Genomic DNA, 17,880 nt, shown 5'->3' with positions numbered 1-17,880 from the left:
CCCGGCTGTGTCCCCTCCCAACTTCTTGTTCACCCCCAGCCTACTCGCTGGTGGGGTGGTGTGAGGAGCAGAAAAGGCCTTGACGCTGTGTAAGCACTGCTCAGCAATAACTAAAACATTTTTGTATTACCAACACTGTTTTCAGCATGAATCCAAAACTCAGCCCCATACTAGCTACTATGGAGAAAATTAACTCTGTCCCAGCCAAAACCAGCACAATAGCACAAGTTTTCCATGATTCATGACTGGGTTCCAGCAGGAAACCTGCTTGTTCAGAGCCTGCTTTGCAGGAGGGCAGTTCCTGCAGCCTTTGCTTTCTGATGGATGTGATTATTGTCCCTAAGGAGCAGGATATGCCCAGGGAGAAGGGCTGGCTAAGCCAAGGAAGTATTGGTGCAGGGATAAGTAGGTGTTAGTGATTTGTGAGCTGTTATACACCGGGAAATCAAGAGAGGACTTCAGGCGTCAGTACGGAGCGATGGTGGATCAGTCTTTGGCAGTGTGCTGGAGGTGTCCAGGTGGACCTTATTGGAGAAGCAGGGCAATTTAGGCTTTATGACAGCAAAGCCTAGATTTGGCTGGTCCTGGAGGTCGTCTCCCACCTTTCCTCACTTTGGATGTTCCCAGCCTCCCCAGGTTGAGGGAAGTCCATGGAGATGGTCTAATGGTTCTGCTTGGCCTCAGGGTCAATGGCTGAAGTGCAGGACCAGCTGGGATTGCGGTGAGCCCAGATTTCTGGTGGTGACTCTCAGGGATGTTTTCTCTTTGGCTTGCTGAAGGGAGATGGAGCGGATGGCTCAAGAGCTGGAGGAAAAGCACCGGCGGGAGCTAGAACGCTTGAAGGAGGAAGAAGAGCTGAAGAAGAAGTCCAGGCGGAGCAAGAGAGAGCTTGGCAAAGACAAAAATAATGCTTTGGGGAAGAAAAGCCAGCCTGGAGTCAGACAGGTGGGTGGTTGTGTTTATAGAGATGAGTAAAAGCCCTGGGGACCTTCCCGCTGAGTTGGACCATTCCCCCAGAAGCCAGCAGTCACATGCAGCGCTGGGGACGAGTACCTGGCCATGAGTAACACATGGGGCTGTGCTGGGAAACAACAGCCAGTGTTGGATCATGCTGCTAGAGGTGTGTTTTCCCCTGGGTTTGTTGGAGAACTGCTCTTCTAGGATCATGCTGCCTTGGAGTCACGGCTTCAAATAACTCCGTACATTCACTGTGAAACCCTGGATAGTTTCAGTCCAGCGTTTCTCCCCACTCTGCATGTGACTTACACCTCTGAGCCACGATCCGTCTGGGATGTGGTGTCTTTTCCTACATGACTGGCAGGAGACACCACCAAGCCTTAGGTATTCATTAGCAACCAGACTTCCCAGAGTCAGCCAGCCACAGGGATGCTCAGCACACCACAAATGAGCCCAGAGGACTGCACAGAAATAAGGAGGTGTCTGAAGTTCCCTGTTTGGGTTGGGAAGCTGTTCTGTTCTTCATCTGGTTTGCAGGACTCCTCATCAGTCTGGCACTGGGGAGTTTGGTTTCAGTTGAGCTAAACTGGGTACCAGCTGCGTTCTGAACTGGGATTTGTAGAGCACCTAGCACCGGTCTCGGACGAGGCTTGGGGTGCTATTGTAAAGGTCATCACTGTCCTACAGCATTTGAGTCGGTGCTTTGAAATGCTCACTGCTTTTTCTTGCTCCTCCTGCCCAGAATATGAACACATCCACCAGCAACACCAACGTGTCCACCAGCAACTGGTCGGATGTCACCAAGGGGGTGGACAAGAAGGGATCTGTAAAGGAGCGCCCAGACTCTGTTGCAGGTGACAAGGAAGATACGAAGAAGCGAGGCAAGGTTCCCCTGACGGATGCGTGCCCAGCGGTGGTTGTGCAACCCTCAGACCCAGAACAGGGGGAAACCAAAAACGAGGCCCTGAGTGACAGCGAGAAGAACTTGGCCATGAGGTTTAAGATCTATGAGGCATCGCAGAAGGACATCACGCATATTTTGTCATCCTGGGACAGGGTTCAGGGTATCCTGCTGTCCCCCCTGAACCAAGAGGAGGTGCGGCACCAAGCAGAAGACCAGCGCCGGTATTTATCCAGCCGCAGGAGCCGGAAGGATAGAGAGAAGGAGCGCGCGGAGAAAGAGCGCCTGGAGAAGGAGCGGCTGGGAAAACTGAAGGCTCTTGAGGACTCCAAGTTATCTCGGCTGGAAGGGGAAGGTGCAGAAGGGTCAGCCAGAGGCCAGGATGTCGGGGTGCCCTGCTTGAACATCCAGGTGCTGAGCTCAGAAGATGTGAGTAAGAAGATCCTGGAGAGCGGCAAGCTGCCAGCAGCAGAGCAGGTAAAGCCCTGCAAGGTTCAGATGCTGAGCCTGCCATGGTCTGGGCCCTGGTGTGTTGTGTCCTGCCAGGTGACAATGGCACAGAGCCTTGTCCAGGCCACTGATGATGTTCCACAACGGCTCCGCAGCAGCCACGTGGCTGGGGAGGTTCTCAGCATCCCTCAGATGGGTGGAAAGAGGGAGTGCTCTCTCTGTTCAAGCATCCTGTCTGTTCAGAGAGTTTCCCGGTCTGGAAATCATTAAAAATGGTCCCAGGGCAGCTGAGTCGCTCAAAGGAGAGGTTTCTCTCTAGGTCCCGCTTGTAGGTCCTGGCACTGCTCTGGAGCCTGCCCACCCCACTGGGCGTAAAAAAGGACTGTACTCCATATCAACAAAAAAAACCCCATTGCCAAAAGCTCCCTGCCTTTAAGGAAGGAGTGTGAGGATGAAGGTGATGGGAATTTCTCTTATGCTTTAGATCCTGGATGACCTGGGACTGGGTCCCTCCGGGCCTCCTATTCCCCCTACGGCTTTTTACTCTGTGGTCCACTACCCGGAGAAGCGGATGCTCCCTGCAGCAGGAGAAGCCCTCAAGCACTTCGTCTTTGTTGTGCCAGAAGACGCTGCTGTGGAAGATGAAAAGAAGGATATGGAAAGTCCTGTGGATGCCCCGACCGTGCCTGCGGTGAAGGTGCCAGGGCAAGGGACCAGGCTGGGTTGGGGGCATGGTGGGGGGGAGGATGGAAAAAGATCACTGTGGAAGGGCAGTGAAGACATGACAGGGTCCCATGTCTGCAAGCATCCCTTTTGTCTGTCCGAAAGAGACAGCTGTGCTTGAGACATAGGGCGGTTCTGTAAGACGAGAGAAAAAAAATCACCTAAAGTCCTCAACTTCCCTTGAGGAGAGGGTCCTGGGCGAGGAGAGGGTCGTCCTGGGCGAGGAGAGGTCTCGTAGGCAAAACAAAGTCCAATAAGGAAGTCCAAGTCCCTGGGCAGATCTGAAACCAGCAGATGCTGGTTACTTATTTATTCTCTCTCCTGTTTGTTAGCAGACCTGCAGCTTTCTTTCCGGGATGGGGATGTCTCAGGGCAGGTCTCACCTCTCTCCCTTCTCTCTCTCCTCTTGGTGTGAAGATGCCAGAGGAGCAGGTCACCGCAACCAGGGGCCGGTCGAGGAAGCAGAAAGCCACAGGCAGCCGGGAGGCTGCAAGGGAGAAGCGGAGCTCCAGCCGCAGGAGGCGAAGTCTCCAGGGGCCAGGCACGGGAGCACCCACACGTCCCCCTGAGGCGGACCAAAGCAGCATGGACGCGGTCCCGTGCCCAGGGAGATCCGTCAGGTGAGCTGTGAGGGAGGAGGTGATCCCTCTGCTTCATGTCCATCTTGCCAAACGAGGCCCATTGTCCCCAGCTCTGCAGGGACCCTCTGCCAGTGCCTCCATGGGATGGCGAGTTCACAACCCTCCTCCCTGTCTCGTTTGCTCGTTAACAATGTCTGAAGCCTCCTCTTTAATTGCCAGGCTGAGCAGCTGCCGGTGGATAGTGCCTGCCCGCGGCGAGGTGGAACTGAAGGTCCACTTCAGCTCCACAGTGCTGGGCCAGTTCGATCAGAGGCTGCATTTTGAGATCCTGGGGACAAACCGTCTGTACCAGCTGCACTGCAGGGGCACCTGCCTGTATCCCACCATCAGCCAGGACCCGCGGTAAGGCTGGCCCGTGGGAGCTCTCCCACACTGCTCCCCCCTAAACTCCGAGCCAGAGCTGTCCCTTGTACCCCTGTGGCCTTCTGGCTTGGGCAGAGCGTGCTGCCTGAGCTGGGAACCAGTACTGGTGCCTCAGCCACCAGGAAGGGTTATGGCTTTCTGACCAGGTTTTCTACTTAGAGTATCTCGCAGCTCCTCATTCCCTGTTTTTTCTGCCCAGGCTGGTGTTTCCTCAGTGGAGGAAGAGCAAGGCGGATGACGACATCATCTTCAAGCAGTATGTCATGGACACAGGTGTATTCCACTTTGGACCGCTGCTGTGTGGGAAGTCAAGAGACCGGTACGTCTTGATGATCTCTTGATGTTGGGATGGGATCTCCAGGGCCTTGTGCTTTCATGGACATGCTTGGAGACATGCTGTCCCCGCGGCACAATTCCGGGCAGGCCCAGGCAAAGACCTGGGAGATACCTGGGGTTGAAGGACCGCGGATGTGTGAACTTGGGTAGATAAACAGGCACATGAGTCTTGGAGGAGCTGGGAAGAGATGGAGATGATCTTCCAACATGGTGGGCGCCTCAGTGGCCAGAGCCACGTGCTGCTTCCAGCCTGAAGGTGACTTGGGGCAACTTGTGTCCGCCCTCCACATCTCAGCCTCACCACCTGTGAAATGAACTTTATGGTGCTTTTTTAAAGTGATTTGAGCTGAACTGAATGAGCAATTATTCTGCTGATGGTTTTGGAAACCATCCATTAATCTTTAATATTTGTAAGACTTGGAGTTGACCTGCCAATATGCGTGCTGGGGGCGGAACCTGCAGAGGGAGAAAAATGGGAATTACATTTTCCTGATCCTCACTGCTGAAGTCTGCCTAAAAAAGTTGGCATTGTAGCTGGTGGTGTATTTCTATTTTTAACATAGCTTTTTTTTTTTTTTTTTTTAATATTAGAAATGAAGTTCTTGTCTTCATGGGAGCTCTGGAGAGCTAGTGGTATTTTGACCACCCAAGGAAATTAAATCAAAACAGTTTAAAAAACAAAAGAGGATCTTTAGCTAGGCTGATGAATGGTCTCAGGTTTCTGTTTGCTTTTTTAACCCTTTAACTCCAAATTCTGTTCCACACCTGAGAAGAAGGGACACTTGTAAAATTTAGCATTCCTCTTGGGAATGAATCCTTTCTATTTCCTTCCCTCAGACTTTGGGCTAACCCATGAAATAAAAGACAGCCTCATGAGTTTTTTGAAAGAGATAAGCTAAACTATTTTTAAAACCTCTTTTCAAAAGCATTTCTTTATACCCTGCAGGGAAGGAAACCCAACAAAGAAGGGGGAAGAACCCATGTGCCTGGCGTACTTTTATTTTTCCAGGCGCCTTTGAATTTCTATTTTATAAAACATTCTTTTAAGTGGCCTGTGCATCGTAACGCCTCTGGGATGGAGGCACCAGGTAGAGAGGTGGACATCAAAGTAACACAAGGATGAATGCGCATACCATGCAATGTGCCCGTGAAAGTGATCCTTTCTCTTAGCCGGCTTGTTAGACCATGGTCTTCCAGTGCAACCTCCCGCTGCCAGGACTCAGTGCTTTCCTCGATGTGTGATGAAGACAATGGTCCTGGCATCTCTTCTGCAGCCTTTTCCCTTTTTTGTGGACAGGTACAAGGCGCTGCAGTATCCCAGCAACTGTGAGAAGTTAACCATCCTCAATGTCACCCCACTGGAGGCCGAGGTGCATTTCTTCTTTGAGCACGATGTCGAAGCGGACACGTTCCTTTTAGACCCTCCCAGCATGAGGCTGAAACCTAACGAGAAGCAGGTAGGAGACGGACAGGTAGGGCAGGCTCTGGTAGAAGTGCCCAGGAGCTGTTCCTCCTGCTCACTGAATGCTCTTCTGTATTTCTTTTTGCGGGGACGGGGCTAGGAGCTGAGCGTTTGGGCGTACCCCAATTCAGCTGGCCTCGTGGAAGACAACCTCATCTGCTGCATTAAGGAGAACCCGGAGCCGGTGGTCTTCCGCCTGTGCTGCCAGGGGGTGCAGGTGGAGCTGGGGGTCAGCTCCAAGCAGGTGCATTTCGACAGGCTGCTTCTGCACAGGTCAGTCATCCCGCGGCCACTCTGCTGGGGACGAGAGCTGACAGAGGGCTTCCCTTCAGCTTCTCTCGCCGGCTGTGTGGCCACTCAGGTTGGAGGCTGGGCTAGCATCCCTTTTTCTTCAGCAATTCCCAGTCCCTTGCTCACCATTCCTTGCTGGCTCCGATATCCTGTAACAGCCACGAGCTCCATAGCCCCCCAGCAATGCTGTGCCATGGGCATCTCGATGCATTGGTATCTTGTCTGCTGGTTGCAGAGCAGTCCAGTGGCTCCTCCTTATCTCCCTTCTCTTGGATACACTTCTGACACCAAGCTGTCCCCCAAGGACCTCACCTCTCAGACTTGTGACATAGGGAAAACATTAAAATATGATTTCATACGCATGGCTAGGGCTGCTCCAAGTTGCATTCAGTTGCAAGGCTAGCACGACTGTCGAGCAATCGGTGCTGAGTGTCGTCTTGTCTCTACAGGAGGGACAGCAAGACGCTGGTGCTGCGAAACAGCACCCCACTACCCGTGGCCTGGCGGCTCAGCGGGCTGGAAAACCTCGGCGAGGACTTCTCCCTGTCACAGGATGAGGGCATCATTGCTCCCTGCACGGAGTTTGGCGTGCGTCTGTATTTCAAGGCCACGAAGGCTGTAACTGTTGAGAAGATGGTCCGACTAGAGGTGAGGGGGACTGTGCCCTCCCTGGCAGAGCAGGGCAGAGTGATCGCTGTGCTCTTGGGGATGGAGACTGTGCTTGAAGGGTACCTTGCCAAGAGGGCAAAAGGATGAGCCTTCCTGAGATTCCCTTCTACCTGCGTTGCCGGGGGCCAGTCCCTTAGCAGCAAGGGACTCTCACTGAAGGATAACGTTGTGGAAACTAGGTGACTCCTAGGGTGCTCTTGTAGCTGAGCTTCATGGGGCAAGTACGCTGTGGAGTCCGGAAGAGATGTACTGCTGTGTACAGCACCTCAGGAAGAGGTGCTGCATCTGCGTGGCCTACGTCTGGGTTTTGAGGCTTCGTCCTGAGCCCGTACAACAACCACCTTGCTGCTGTGCATGGTTGAGTGCTGTCGTTTGGTTGTCCAGACTTGGGCGTGCTCCCTGCAGCCATCCTGGAGTCCGTCTGGGGCTCTTAACATGGAGCAACAAACTTTCAGCCTGGGATTTTGTTCCCCATGGTTTAGGGGCTGTGTTTCAGTGAGGGTGCTGGGTGGTTGAAGAGGAGAGGGTTGGGCATCAATGCCAGGTGCTCTGGGACACCTCACGCTTCTTGTGGTTGCTTTAACATCCCCTTGCTTCCCAGGGCGCTTTAGCAGCAACACTGCTGCTAGAGGAGGGCCGAGGTGGGCTGACAGGGTTTCTTCCTGCGTCAGAATCCCGCTGGGTCAGCCCGTGAGATGAACGGGTTAGGAAAGTTTGGGAGTCACAAATGCTTGTCAAGCAGGGGAGGCCATGGTGGAAGCAGCAGAGGCAAGCCCTCGTATGTTGTCCTCCAAAAGAATTGAGAATGGTCTAAGCAGTGTTTGTTTCTTGACATCTCAGGTTTCAGATGCAGAAAACATCCTGGGGATTGTTCAGACTGAAGATATACAAATCCTTGCGGAGGCCTATGACGTTGCTTTGAGCATCGGCATTTCTAAAGGTGAGTGGATGCCCCCGAAGCCAAGTAGTCCGGTGCATGGCATTGCCTTGGCAGGTGAGCAACCAGGGCACTTGGAGCAGGATGGGGTACCATGCAAGCGTGGCACGGATACGTAACGCACGTATCCTGCAAGCTGCATGGAGTGAAGCACTGTCAGGACCCAGAGAGAGCCTTGAGTCTCTCGCCTCCAAACTTTGAAGTGTGCAACTTCATGTGCAGATTGATTTGGGGGCTTTGAAACGACAGTGATGTGAACAAGCAATTGGCAATTCGTGAAGGCTCGGCATGGCACAGAGAGTTGTTGGATCTGTGCTTGGAAGCAGGCAGATGGAAATTGAGCTCCTTAGCTACTAAACCCTACACATATTCTCCAAGTAAGGGAAAGGGCAGCAAAGTAGCTAGAAAAACCTTCCATAACAGAAACTTGCCGAGAAGGGTTTTGTGCCACCTGAGAACTCCAAATCTGTATCTTGTCACTTGGTGTAGTCTGCAGCAGCTCACAAATATTCACCATTTCTTACCTCTCTCTGGGGGTTTTCTGCAGGTACAGATGGCAGCGTGGATTTTGGGATCTGTAAGGTCCTGGATGAGGCAAAGCAGGTGCTAACCCTGAAGAACAAAGGGAAATACGAGATTGCGTACAGGTGGGTCCAGCTGCCTGGTCTGTGAATGCATGGTGCCACCACCTGTGAATGCATGGTGCCACCCAGGCCTGCATTCTCCTTCTGTCCATGGTCAGAACCTGTTCCCATGCTGACTACCTCATGCTCCAGGTAAATATAAAACCTGGGCTCTCTAAGCTCAAATACTTTAATAGAGAATCCAGCCACACACCAGCAATTCTTCACAGCTCAGCAGGAACCAGAAGGAGGGGCCCTGAAATGTAAACCCCTCACTGCTGAGATTCATTGCCCTCCTTTGAGGGTCAGCTCATTTCTCTTTGAGACTCTTTAAAGGAGGGAATGAAAAAATTTGGTGTCAAGGTTAGCTTACAACACTGCTGACTGTCTGCACTCTGTGTCAAGATCTGGGATTCCCCAAGCAGATCTGGACTCTTTCCCTTTTATTATTTTTTTTATGGTCCTATGCAAAGTCCCGGCTGTGCTGGTGGCACCGGTATTTTTAACTGCAGAGGTCTGTTCCTTCCCTTTCACCCCAGTTTCAAGCTGGAAGCCGCAGATACCAACATACGCGACCTGGCATCCCACTTCACTATCCAGCCGCAGAAGGGCGTGCTGACTGCCTCCGGGCACCCTGTGCAGGTCCGGCTGCTCTTCCATCCCAAGATGGAAATGAGCATTGAGAACAAACCCATCCTGCAGTGCCAGGTGAGCTGCCTGGGCCAGGTGGTGTTAGCACACCGCGTCTTGGGAGTGTAAGCAGGACACGTGTCTTCTGGGAGGAAGGCTTTAGTTGGGGAATCCTCTCTCATCCATATACAATAAAGTCTTTCAGAAACCATTTGTGATGCTTCCTAAGCAGAGCTGAAATTGGCTCTGGAGGAGGCGTTTAAGCAGGGAGGGTGAGCTGATGGGGACTTGGGGTGGCATCAGGGGACAGAGATAGAGGCTGGCCTCTGCTGCATTTACCAACCCCTCCTCCGGTTGCAGGTGATTGAGCCCAGCATCTGTGAAGGAGGCGAGACCATCGCTGTCGTCCCAGTGAGGGTGTCAGCAAAAGCTGTGTACAGCAAGTACAGCATTTACCCTGCCTCGCTCATCAACTTGGGTGCCTTGACGAATGGCACCAGGAAAACCTGCACCTTCACGCTGGAGAACAAAGGCGTCCTTGACTTTAAATTCGTCATCTACCGAGCGGACCAGGCTGCACCTGTATTGCCAAGGAAAAGGTGAGAGAAGACCTGCACCACCCTTCCTGCCCGAGGAGGCACCACAGCATGGCTGGGGTGTGACAGGCAGCCAGGACACCTGGGTTCTTGTCCATCTGCGTCACTGGCTTGTGAGCAGGGAGCAGAAAAACCCCTCAGTATCCCCATGTGTAGGACAAAGCCGGTGATACAGCTGACCTATCCATAAGCTACAGCAATGGGTGGTGCAGGCAGCTCTCCGGGAGCAGGAGGACTTTCCTCCATGGCGAAGAAGGCCAGCTTTGGCCTCGGAGAAAGGCAGGGGGAGCTCAGCGTGATGGATGTTTTCTGCTTTCTCCTCTCAGTGCACATCGAATCAAATCTGCCCGCTCCCACGAGAGTGAAAACTTGGGCAAAATGACTCCCTCGGTCAGACAAAGCAAGCGCTCGCTGCCAAAGGACACAAACACCTTCCTGCAGGTGGGTGGCTCTGGCTCCCCAACACGTGCCACTGCAGCTGGAGTGGGAGGACGCTGCTGTGCCCAGCCTGGGGGGCTTGTCGCCATGAGATCTGGTGGTCTGCATGACGGAGGTCATCTCCCAGCCACAAGCAGAGGCAGGAGCTGCTCAGTCCCACTGACAGTCCCATGCTCTGGCTCAGACCTGAAGTTGTGGGCTCAAGGGAGGGGAGCAGGTCCTGTGTTTGGTAGCTGCTGGCCAAAACAGGTCTATGAATACCACAGATGCGGAACATCCCTGTTTGAACTCCCAGTCCGCTGATATGAGATGACCTTGCTTTTTCTTCTTCCCAGCCCCCTCTCTCCTCTCCCATCGTTTCTGCTCTCCTGTTTTACCCCTGGAGGTTGAAGGATCCCAGCCACCACCTCCACCCTTCACACCGCAACTCCTTTCTCCATACCACTTGGGACAAGCCTATGCCTCCTCCCAGCTTGTTCATGTCATCCTGGGGCTGCCTTTGGGCCATGGAATCATCCCTCCCTGCCCTGGGACTGGGGGCTTGGGCCCGGCTGGAGGTCAAGGAGTGGCATACTCCTTGCTGGGGATGCTCAAGCCTCTCCTGGGACTCTCTCTGCAGGCTCGCCTCACTCTAGGCATGTTCATGGTGTACCCTGGCTTTGGCTCCATCCCTCCTGGGGGCCAGCAGATGATCACAGTGGACTGCCACGCAGAGCCAGTGGGGATCTGCAAGGAGTACCTGTCCATCGACATCAGCGACAGAGACCCTACGGACAATCCCCTTGGCATCCCCTACACCCTGTTTGCTGAGTCCTGCCTCCCAGGTACGCCCCGTCCACAGGTTCCCCTGGCCAGACCTGCTGCTGATCAGCACCCAGGCTTACAGAGAGACGCCCTAACCCTAAAGTCCCATCTTAAAATCCTCAGAGGTTCCAGTCCTTTTCAAGTCCACCAGTGGGGGGAGGCTGGGAGGGAAGCATGGAAGGATACAGGGAAAGCGCTGCCCTTTAAGACTGAGGGTGACTGAGCTCCATCCTCACAGCCAACTCCCCACCCAGGTTGGGTTTTGCAGTGACCGAGGCAGAAAGGGCTTATCAAGCCTTCTGAGAGGCCAAGAGGGTCCAGATAAATTGAGCAGGAAGGCTTCTTCATCCTCAGCCCTCCCTCTTGTCTGCTCACAGCATTTGTGGTTGATGACATGGAGTCCATCTTTGAGGAACATCGGATCTGCAGCAGCATCAACCTCTGCCGGATCCTACGGACAGTGCGAGACAAGGGCGTGTTCGTCACAGATGAGAACAAGTTCATTTTCACCAACGTTCTGGTTGGGCACCGGGCCACAGCTCGCTTCAAGATCTGCAACGTGAACAAAGTCCCCTGTGACGTGGTTTTCTCCATCAAACCCATCCCCAGTAAGGTAGGAACAAGAGGCCAAGGCCACTGTTGCTCTTTAAAGGCTGTGTTGTAGCCTGCCGCCTTCTCCAGATTCATTGCTTCCTCTCGTCTGGACTAGTTCAGCTCAGTGCAGGTCAAACTAGAGGGGAGAGCAGCAATGCTGGGGTGGCAATTGAATTCAGTGTGTCTCAGGTGTTCAAGGAATGTGTGGATGAGGCACTGTGGGACATGGTTTAGTGGGCATGGTGGGGTTGGGTTGATGGTTGGACTTGATGATCTTACAGGTCTTTTCCAACCGTAGTGATTCCGTGATTCAAGCAAGGTTTTGGCTCAACCCTCTGTATCTTTGGTGGGAGACCTGAACCCTTCTTGGAAGCATGCTCAGATGGGGGCTTTTACTGGACTGATGTGCCAGGGCTCGAAGCAGATCATTTCCTCAGGCTCCCTGATCTTTCCCTTCTCTTTAAAGGCCAATTCTAGGTTATTTGTGGGGTTTGCCATGCAGTCCCCACCTCCCAAGTACGCTGGGCTGGCTGCCCAGCGCTCAGAGCAAGCTTTTGCACTCCTGGGCTTTCTGGCAGCTCGTGTGCAAGGTCAGCGCCACTTTGGAGTCACCCCTGAGATGGAAGGAGCCTGTCCAGGGAAGCAGGAAGGAAAATGCTGCCTGGGGCTGTTCCCCATGACGAATATGTGACTAAGGCAAATCATATTGAAGGATGTTTTCTCCTAACACCTCTTTGTGGGTTCCCCAAGCTTAACAGCCCTGTTAGCCACATTTTCGAGGTGGATCCCGTTCGGATGTGCGTGCCCAGCCGCTCCCACGCCTTTGCTACAGTGACCTTCACTCCGCAAGCGATGCAGAGCTACCAGTGCACTTTTGAGGCATCCCTTGATGTCCAGGCAAGGTAATTCACCCTGGGGCATCTTGTCGGGGACACCTTTCTGATAGCTGCCTCTCCTCTGGGAGGACGTCGACCTCTTGTTAACCCTAATGCTTTCATTAGCCTTAGGTCGAGTACTTAGCATTAGGTAATATAGGAGGCAGTAACTACTAGATAGAGCAGAGCAGAAAAATAAGGGTCATAGTTTAGCCTATATGAGTGTCTATGAAGAACATCAGGTAGCCAACTGGAAGTTATTGAATCAGAAAGCAACGGAGATGTGCGACAGCTGAGCTGGGGCTTTCCAAGGACAAAGGGTTAGATGAAGCGGTTTCTGTGCCAGCAAGTCAGCATGCATTATTTCCTCCTTGTTTATGTTAAAATGAGATGATCCTATGTGATTACCTGGGGTATATTAACATATTTTATGTTAAAGGAGCGATTGGACCCCTTACGAAAGAGTAGCCCAGCTCCTCTGTCCTGGGACCTGTGTTTGTACTGGGGATCTGACCTGCTTTTCCCCAACCCTTTAGTCGCTGAATTGGGACGAGATAAGTCAGCTTTCTGCCGTAATAAGCAATTCCTGGTTTAGTGTCCTTGGAAATAATCCTTAGTGATGGTGTTATTTATTTACTTCTCCCTTCTTGCTTTTCTACTATTTTCATGCTGTGCTTGTGCTTTTTGCGTATGTCTCATATCACCGCAGCCAGTGAATTTGCCATGTCTCATCTTCTGTTGCTTCATTATTTACCTGCTGTAGTGCATGATTCGATGAAGTGAAATTATTTTTAACTGTTATTCTGGAAGGCTCTGTCTCTTCAGAGCAGATTCTTCTTGTGAATGGCCCTGATCTGACTGGGAGGAGAGGGGTGAGAGGGAGCTGTGTCGTGGGGTACAGGAGCAGCAGGCAGGGAAAACGCAGTGGATGGCACTCGCTTCATTGATTGCCAAGTGGGAAATGGGTTAGTGCCAGCCATAAGGATTTCTCCTCTGCCTCTCCTGCAGCCCTGCAGCAATTAAAGCACAAAGCCTGACCTTCGATATCAGTGGAGATGGGCATCTGCCTCGAGTGACGGTCTTGCGCCCGGTCCTTCACAATAAGAGAGGGAACCCACTGCTGCTCTTCAAGAAGCTGTTGCTGGGTGATTCAGAAAAACTGTCTCTGGTCCTTCGGAATGATGGCGTCGTACCTGTCCAGGTGAGGACCTGCTCAGGGAATGCTCTGGTCTGGGAACAAGTCCTTGTGCCATGGAGGAAGGGCACCAAAAAACGTGGTAGAGGTGCACAGATGCACCGCTACTCTGTGTGTGCAGTTGAACACCAAATGAAACCCTTGCCTTGCGCTCAGAGCCACTCCATCGCAGGAGAATAACTCCCTCTGACTTTCTGGAAGATGCTTTGGCAAACCAGTGGGAAAAGTCTCGTTTCTCAGCCAGATCCCTCTAGGAAAGTTCCATCAGCCCTTCGTCTTTGTCCCCCTCTCCTTTGCAACCACTGCTGCTGTCTCCGCTAGTCTTGACCCACCCGTGGGTTTTATGCCGGTTACTCTTTCCACTCTGTGCCGCAGTGAACTGCACAGGAATGGGTCTCAGAAATTCTTTTTAAGCAAATGACTGAATTCTGCTTTCCAGGAAGGGTGTTCCTCTTGGCAATGTGAGTTTCTGACCAGTCTATCCTTTTCAGTTCAACACAACACAAGAAAGTTGATGGGGTATTTTTCCTCCCGACTCTCTTCTCATGCTTTGGTTCTCATGTGGGAATGTGGCATGTCCTAGTTACATTAGATTGTATTTGATCACATTTTATTACATTTTAATTAAACTCAGTTGTAGTTTAATTCCATTCTGCTCATTGCTTTTAGTACTTTCTGTCCTGTTTGGTTCTAATTTAATGATATCCCAATGCCTCTGAACACTCTTTTTTTCTGTCTGATTTTACTTAAACTTTGTGCTAAGAGCTGTGTTTGAAGCGGGGAAGCGTGCTGGGCTCCCCGTGCTGGACCAGCAGCGGTACGGTGTCGATCCGCGTGCCACCCTGTACCCACACCAGTGTGGTCGTTCTCTGTGTTCCCTTTTCTCAGTTGATGATAGACCTGTTGGATGAAGGGGGAGTTTTCTTCTTGAAAGCCAGGCCCACCACACACTGCATCTACCAAGCTGCGGGCACGAAGGAGGACTCTCCTGGAGAAGGTAAATTCATTAACCATGAAGTGTGGTCATTCCCACAGGGAAGATGCGTGCCCTGCTCTTGGCCTGGCCAAGCAGCAGCCAGATGTTAGACATACTTTCTTTCCTGGGGCTCTCTGTACCCCTATTTTTTCCCGTGGACTCTTTGCAGAGTTTCCTCCTAGCAAGTTGTAGGAAGTTTTTCTGTTCTTCTGGACGTGGTGGGTTGAGTTGTCGGGGAATTATCAGCACTTGAATGGACCGTCTGAGGTCTCTGCTGCATGTGGGGAGTTACCAGCCTGAACAGAGGCAGCCCTTGAGCCCACAGCCAGCCAACAAAAGCCAAAACCGCTCTTTGACTCAGCTTTACGTACGGCTTGAGAAGTCTGAGTGAGAGCTGCGTGTTAACCTAATGTTGAGATGCTTAAGCAGTGATATACATGGTGGTTTCATAGTCTTGTGAATATAGGAGGAGGGTCTGGAACCAGTGGTGGGCGAACCTGTGCTTAGAGACAGCTGTGTTTCAACCTCTTATTCCTCTTATACCCGATGGAATATTTCCTCTGTACAGCTGTATCACTTGTCTCTGATTTCCATTGCTGTGCAGGGAGGAAGCCCCACACCGCTTGCCTGGTCCTGCATCACGGGGAATTAGCAGAGTTTGACGTGCTTTTCAAACCCAGCCTGGCCCAACGTGTGGAAGGGAAGATCCACCTCTCAGTGGTGGACAACCCCTATGAAGAGACCGACATTCAGCTGGTGGGTGAAGGCTACGAGGATGACTTCACGCTTGATAACATCCATGGACTAGTGGCAGACAGCAACGAAGAGAACACTGAAGGCAATCTGGAAGAAGACATAATTGAGGGTAAGAAAGGAGAGGCTGCCAAGATGGAGCAAGGAAGAGGAAAATACATGTTTCTGCTCACCCTGTGCCAGTGCAGGTGTGGTCCAGACTTAGCGGACAGATCCTGTTGCCTTTTGTAGCCTGCAGAGCAGCCATGCTTGAGAACACAAGGGAGGATCCTCTGTCAAGGGGGACGCGTGCAGGCTGGGAGGGAAGGGTCAGAGATGCCAGCGTTCAGCTGAGTATCTCTAAAAGGAGGTCTGGTGGTCTGTGAGCGTGCCAGCCCTGTGCACAGAGGCCGTGCGTGCTGCACCGCATGTCCCCTCTGCACAGACACAGCCGCGTGTTTAGGGACATGTCAGGGTGTATCTCTGAAAGTGGTAGGATGGGGATCTGCACCTCCCAGAGGGAGGAAGGCTTGGAGCGAGGAAAGGAGTTGGACATACGTGTGTCTGTGCGTGTGAGGGGGGCGGGCGGACCTCACAGCACGCTGAGATCCCTTGCTCTCATTCTTAACAGCTACCAGAGTGGATCACATCCAGTTCGGGGACTGTCACATCGGGACACCTTACCCCGTGACCTTCACCATCACCAATCGCAGCAGGGGGGAGGCGGTGCGGTTTGAGTGGCTGGCAGACACCCCGTTTCACTTCTCCCCCCAGGTGAGTTTGAACGGCTCTGCCTTTCCCCACTGGTCGAGCCCTTCCCGGCGGGTTGCCAGGAGTTAGCAGGGAGTCACCACGTCCCAGTGAGAGCCCATTCCAGTGCCACGTAGGAGATGCAATCCCTGGCTTTGCTGGGGCAGGGCTGTCAGCCCGGCAGAAAAGGCTCCGTGTTATGGGAGGTGGCATCTTTTGTTTGTACTTTTTCCCTATCAAACTTCAGATAAATACACAATAAAATGCAGATCCCTGGCACAGCTCCTCAACACATCAATCCCTTTGCTGTCAGTCTTGCCCTTGCCAGTGATTCCAGTTTGGTCTTGGCTTTCCGGTTCTCCCTAGGTGGGACACCTCCATGCTGGCTGTGCTAAGGACATCACGGTGACCTTGAAATCGGATGTTGCGGTCGCTTTCCAAAAGCACCCTGTGAAGTGTCAGGTGGCTAGGATCGCCTTCCAGCTGCCTCCAGAGCTGGTTACCGACTGGGACGACCGCCTGCGCACCGTCAAGTGGGTGGATGCCGCGAGGGGCCCGGCAGCCACGTGGCCTCTCAAGAAGAAGGTAAAAAGCTAACTGAGCTTCTACAAAAAGAGCTGCCAACGGCAGCAGACCACCCTCCTTGCTGGCTAAGCTGGCTCCTGCTTCCTCCTGACATTTAATCCATCCGTGAGGTTAACCAGCAGTGCTTTTTAGGGGAGAGGTGGATGCACGGTGACCTGCTACGCTCGCACAAGATGGGGAAGTCTTTTTGACGAGAGATGTTTAGTTTACAAGAGACATTTAGCCACGTGCAAACTATCAGTCTCTGCTGATTTTATGGTGTGAAAATCTATTCATCTGAATCAGTGCCTTTTCACCAACAAGGAGTTAAATCCACTGCGCTCTGTCCCCTTGTTTTAAAGTGGAGAGCAACACTAGCGCTCTTTCGTGTATGCTGGCTAGCCCACCAGCACATTGCGGGTGAGCTCTGAGCTCTGTCTGTACTGGTACTGGAGATTTTAGTTGTGGTCTCTATATCGTGTGGGATAGCTCATTATGGGGCAGCCCAGGCACTATATGGCAGTCATGCGGGAGTTCGGAGAAGTATCATCTCCAGAAACTCTTGCTTTTACTATCATTCTTGCCAAACACACTTGTCTTGGGTGATGGGTCTTCCCTAGTTTCTGAACCATTGTAAGACCTGTAAACCAAACTTCTTCCCCATCCGAGCATCAGCAGTTGGAGACTTTCCTAGTGAGTTTGTGCCCATCCCAAAATGCCCATCCCCAGCCCCCACCAGTGTGGCTGTTGCCCCACCCGAGACGTCTGGAAAGCACTTTCTCCTAAGACAAGAAGGAAAAGGTGCTTTCTAGGTTTGTTCATTCTTGGGGTTCTCCATCCACAGAGCTCCAGCAGCGGAACTTAATCCTAATTTAGGGGCCTGCTAGATTTATGGGGAGCCAGGAAGAAGGTCAGACACTCTGCAGGGTTGAAACACGGGGACCGATACCCGGCCATAGTCCCCATGGGTGTATTTGCAGTCGTGGTGATTCCTCTGATCAGTAGGTAGAAACAAATATTGTAGCGGAAGGGTCACAATTTATCATCTTTCCAGGGAAATAAATGGGAATGGTCCTTTCTAGCCCCTCTATGTGGCTGATTTTGGAGGCCAAAAGACTCCCTGTTCAGCCTGGCTTTCTGGGCTCTGCTCAGTGATTCTTTCCTGTCCTGTTTGGAGGTGGTCGAGCCAGAGCCAGAACCAGCTCACACTGTCCTGGAGAAGAGCAGCCGTGAGGTGGAGCTTCGCCTCAGTGCTGTCGTTGACTACGCCGAGTTCAAGCTGGATACGGACATGATTCAGTTCGAGGAGACCTTGCTCTTCCAGACGAGGACGTTCACGTGAGTGCTGGAGGCCAGGCAGGGACCTGCGTGTG

The 17,880-nt window shown here is 52.4% G+C and overlaps 1 protein-coding gene across 1 annotated transcript in view; it reads left to right on the top strand.

The window, feature by feature from the left end:
* The window catches only part of LOC132320046 (hydrocephalus-inducing protein homolog), a 144,577-nt gene that overhangs the window by 111,605 nt on the left and 15,092 nt on the right, over positions 1-17,880 (top strand). The window contains exons 43-65 of the mRNA XM_059832149.1: positions 780-945; positions 1,700-2,335; positions 2,793-3,005; positions 3,449-3,651; positions 3,832-4,014; positions 4,235-4,354; positions 5,669-5,828; positions 5,934-6,106; positions 6,574-6,772; positions 7,634-7,733; positions 8,278-8,377; positions 8,893-9,061; positions 9,344-9,582; positions 9,906-10,020; positions 10,637-10,841; positions 11,199-11,434; positions 12,166-12,317; positions 13,299-13,491; positions 14,374-14,482; positions 15,066-15,326; positions 15,825-15,967; positions 16,310-16,528; positions 17,685-17,845. Coding sequence (XP_059688132.1) covers positions 780-945; positions 1,700-2,335; positions 2,793-3,005; positions 3,449-3,651; positions 3,832-4,014; positions 4,235-4,354; positions 5,669-5,828; positions 5,934-6,106; positions 6,574-6,772; positions 7,634-7,733; positions 8,278-8,377; positions 8,893-9,061; positions 9,344-9,582; positions 9,906-10,020; positions 10,637-10,841; positions 11,199-11,434; positions 12,166-12,317; positions 13,299-13,491; positions 14,374-14,482; positions 15,066-15,326; positions 15,825-15,967; positions 16,310-16,528; positions 17,685-17,845 — 4,455 coding nt within the window. The remainder of the gene's footprint in view (positions 1-779; positions 946-1,699; positions 2,336-2,792; positions 3,006-3,448; positions 3,652-3,831; positions 4,015-4,234; positions 4,355-5,668; positions 5,829-5,933; positions 6,107-6,573; positions 6,773-7,633; positions 7,734-8,277; positions 8,378-8,892; positions 9,062-9,343; positions 9,583-9,905; positions 10,021-10,636; positions 10,842-11,198; positions 11,435-12,165; positions 12,318-13,298; positions 13,492-14,373; positions 14,483-15,065; positions 15,327-15,824; positions 15,968-16,309; positions 16,529-17,684; positions 17,846-17,880) is intronic.

This window comes from Gavia stellata, chromosome 33 (genome assembly GCF_030936135.1).
Source record: "Gavia stellata isolate bGavSte3 chromosome 33, bGavSte3.hap2, whole genome shotgun sequence".
Taxonomy (NCBI): Eukaryota; Metazoa; Chordata; class Aves; order Gaviiformes; family Gaviidae; genus Gavia; species Gavia stellata.
The sequence above is the reverse complement of the archived record's forward strand: the minus strand, read 5'-3'. Positions and strand labels throughout refer to the sequence as shown.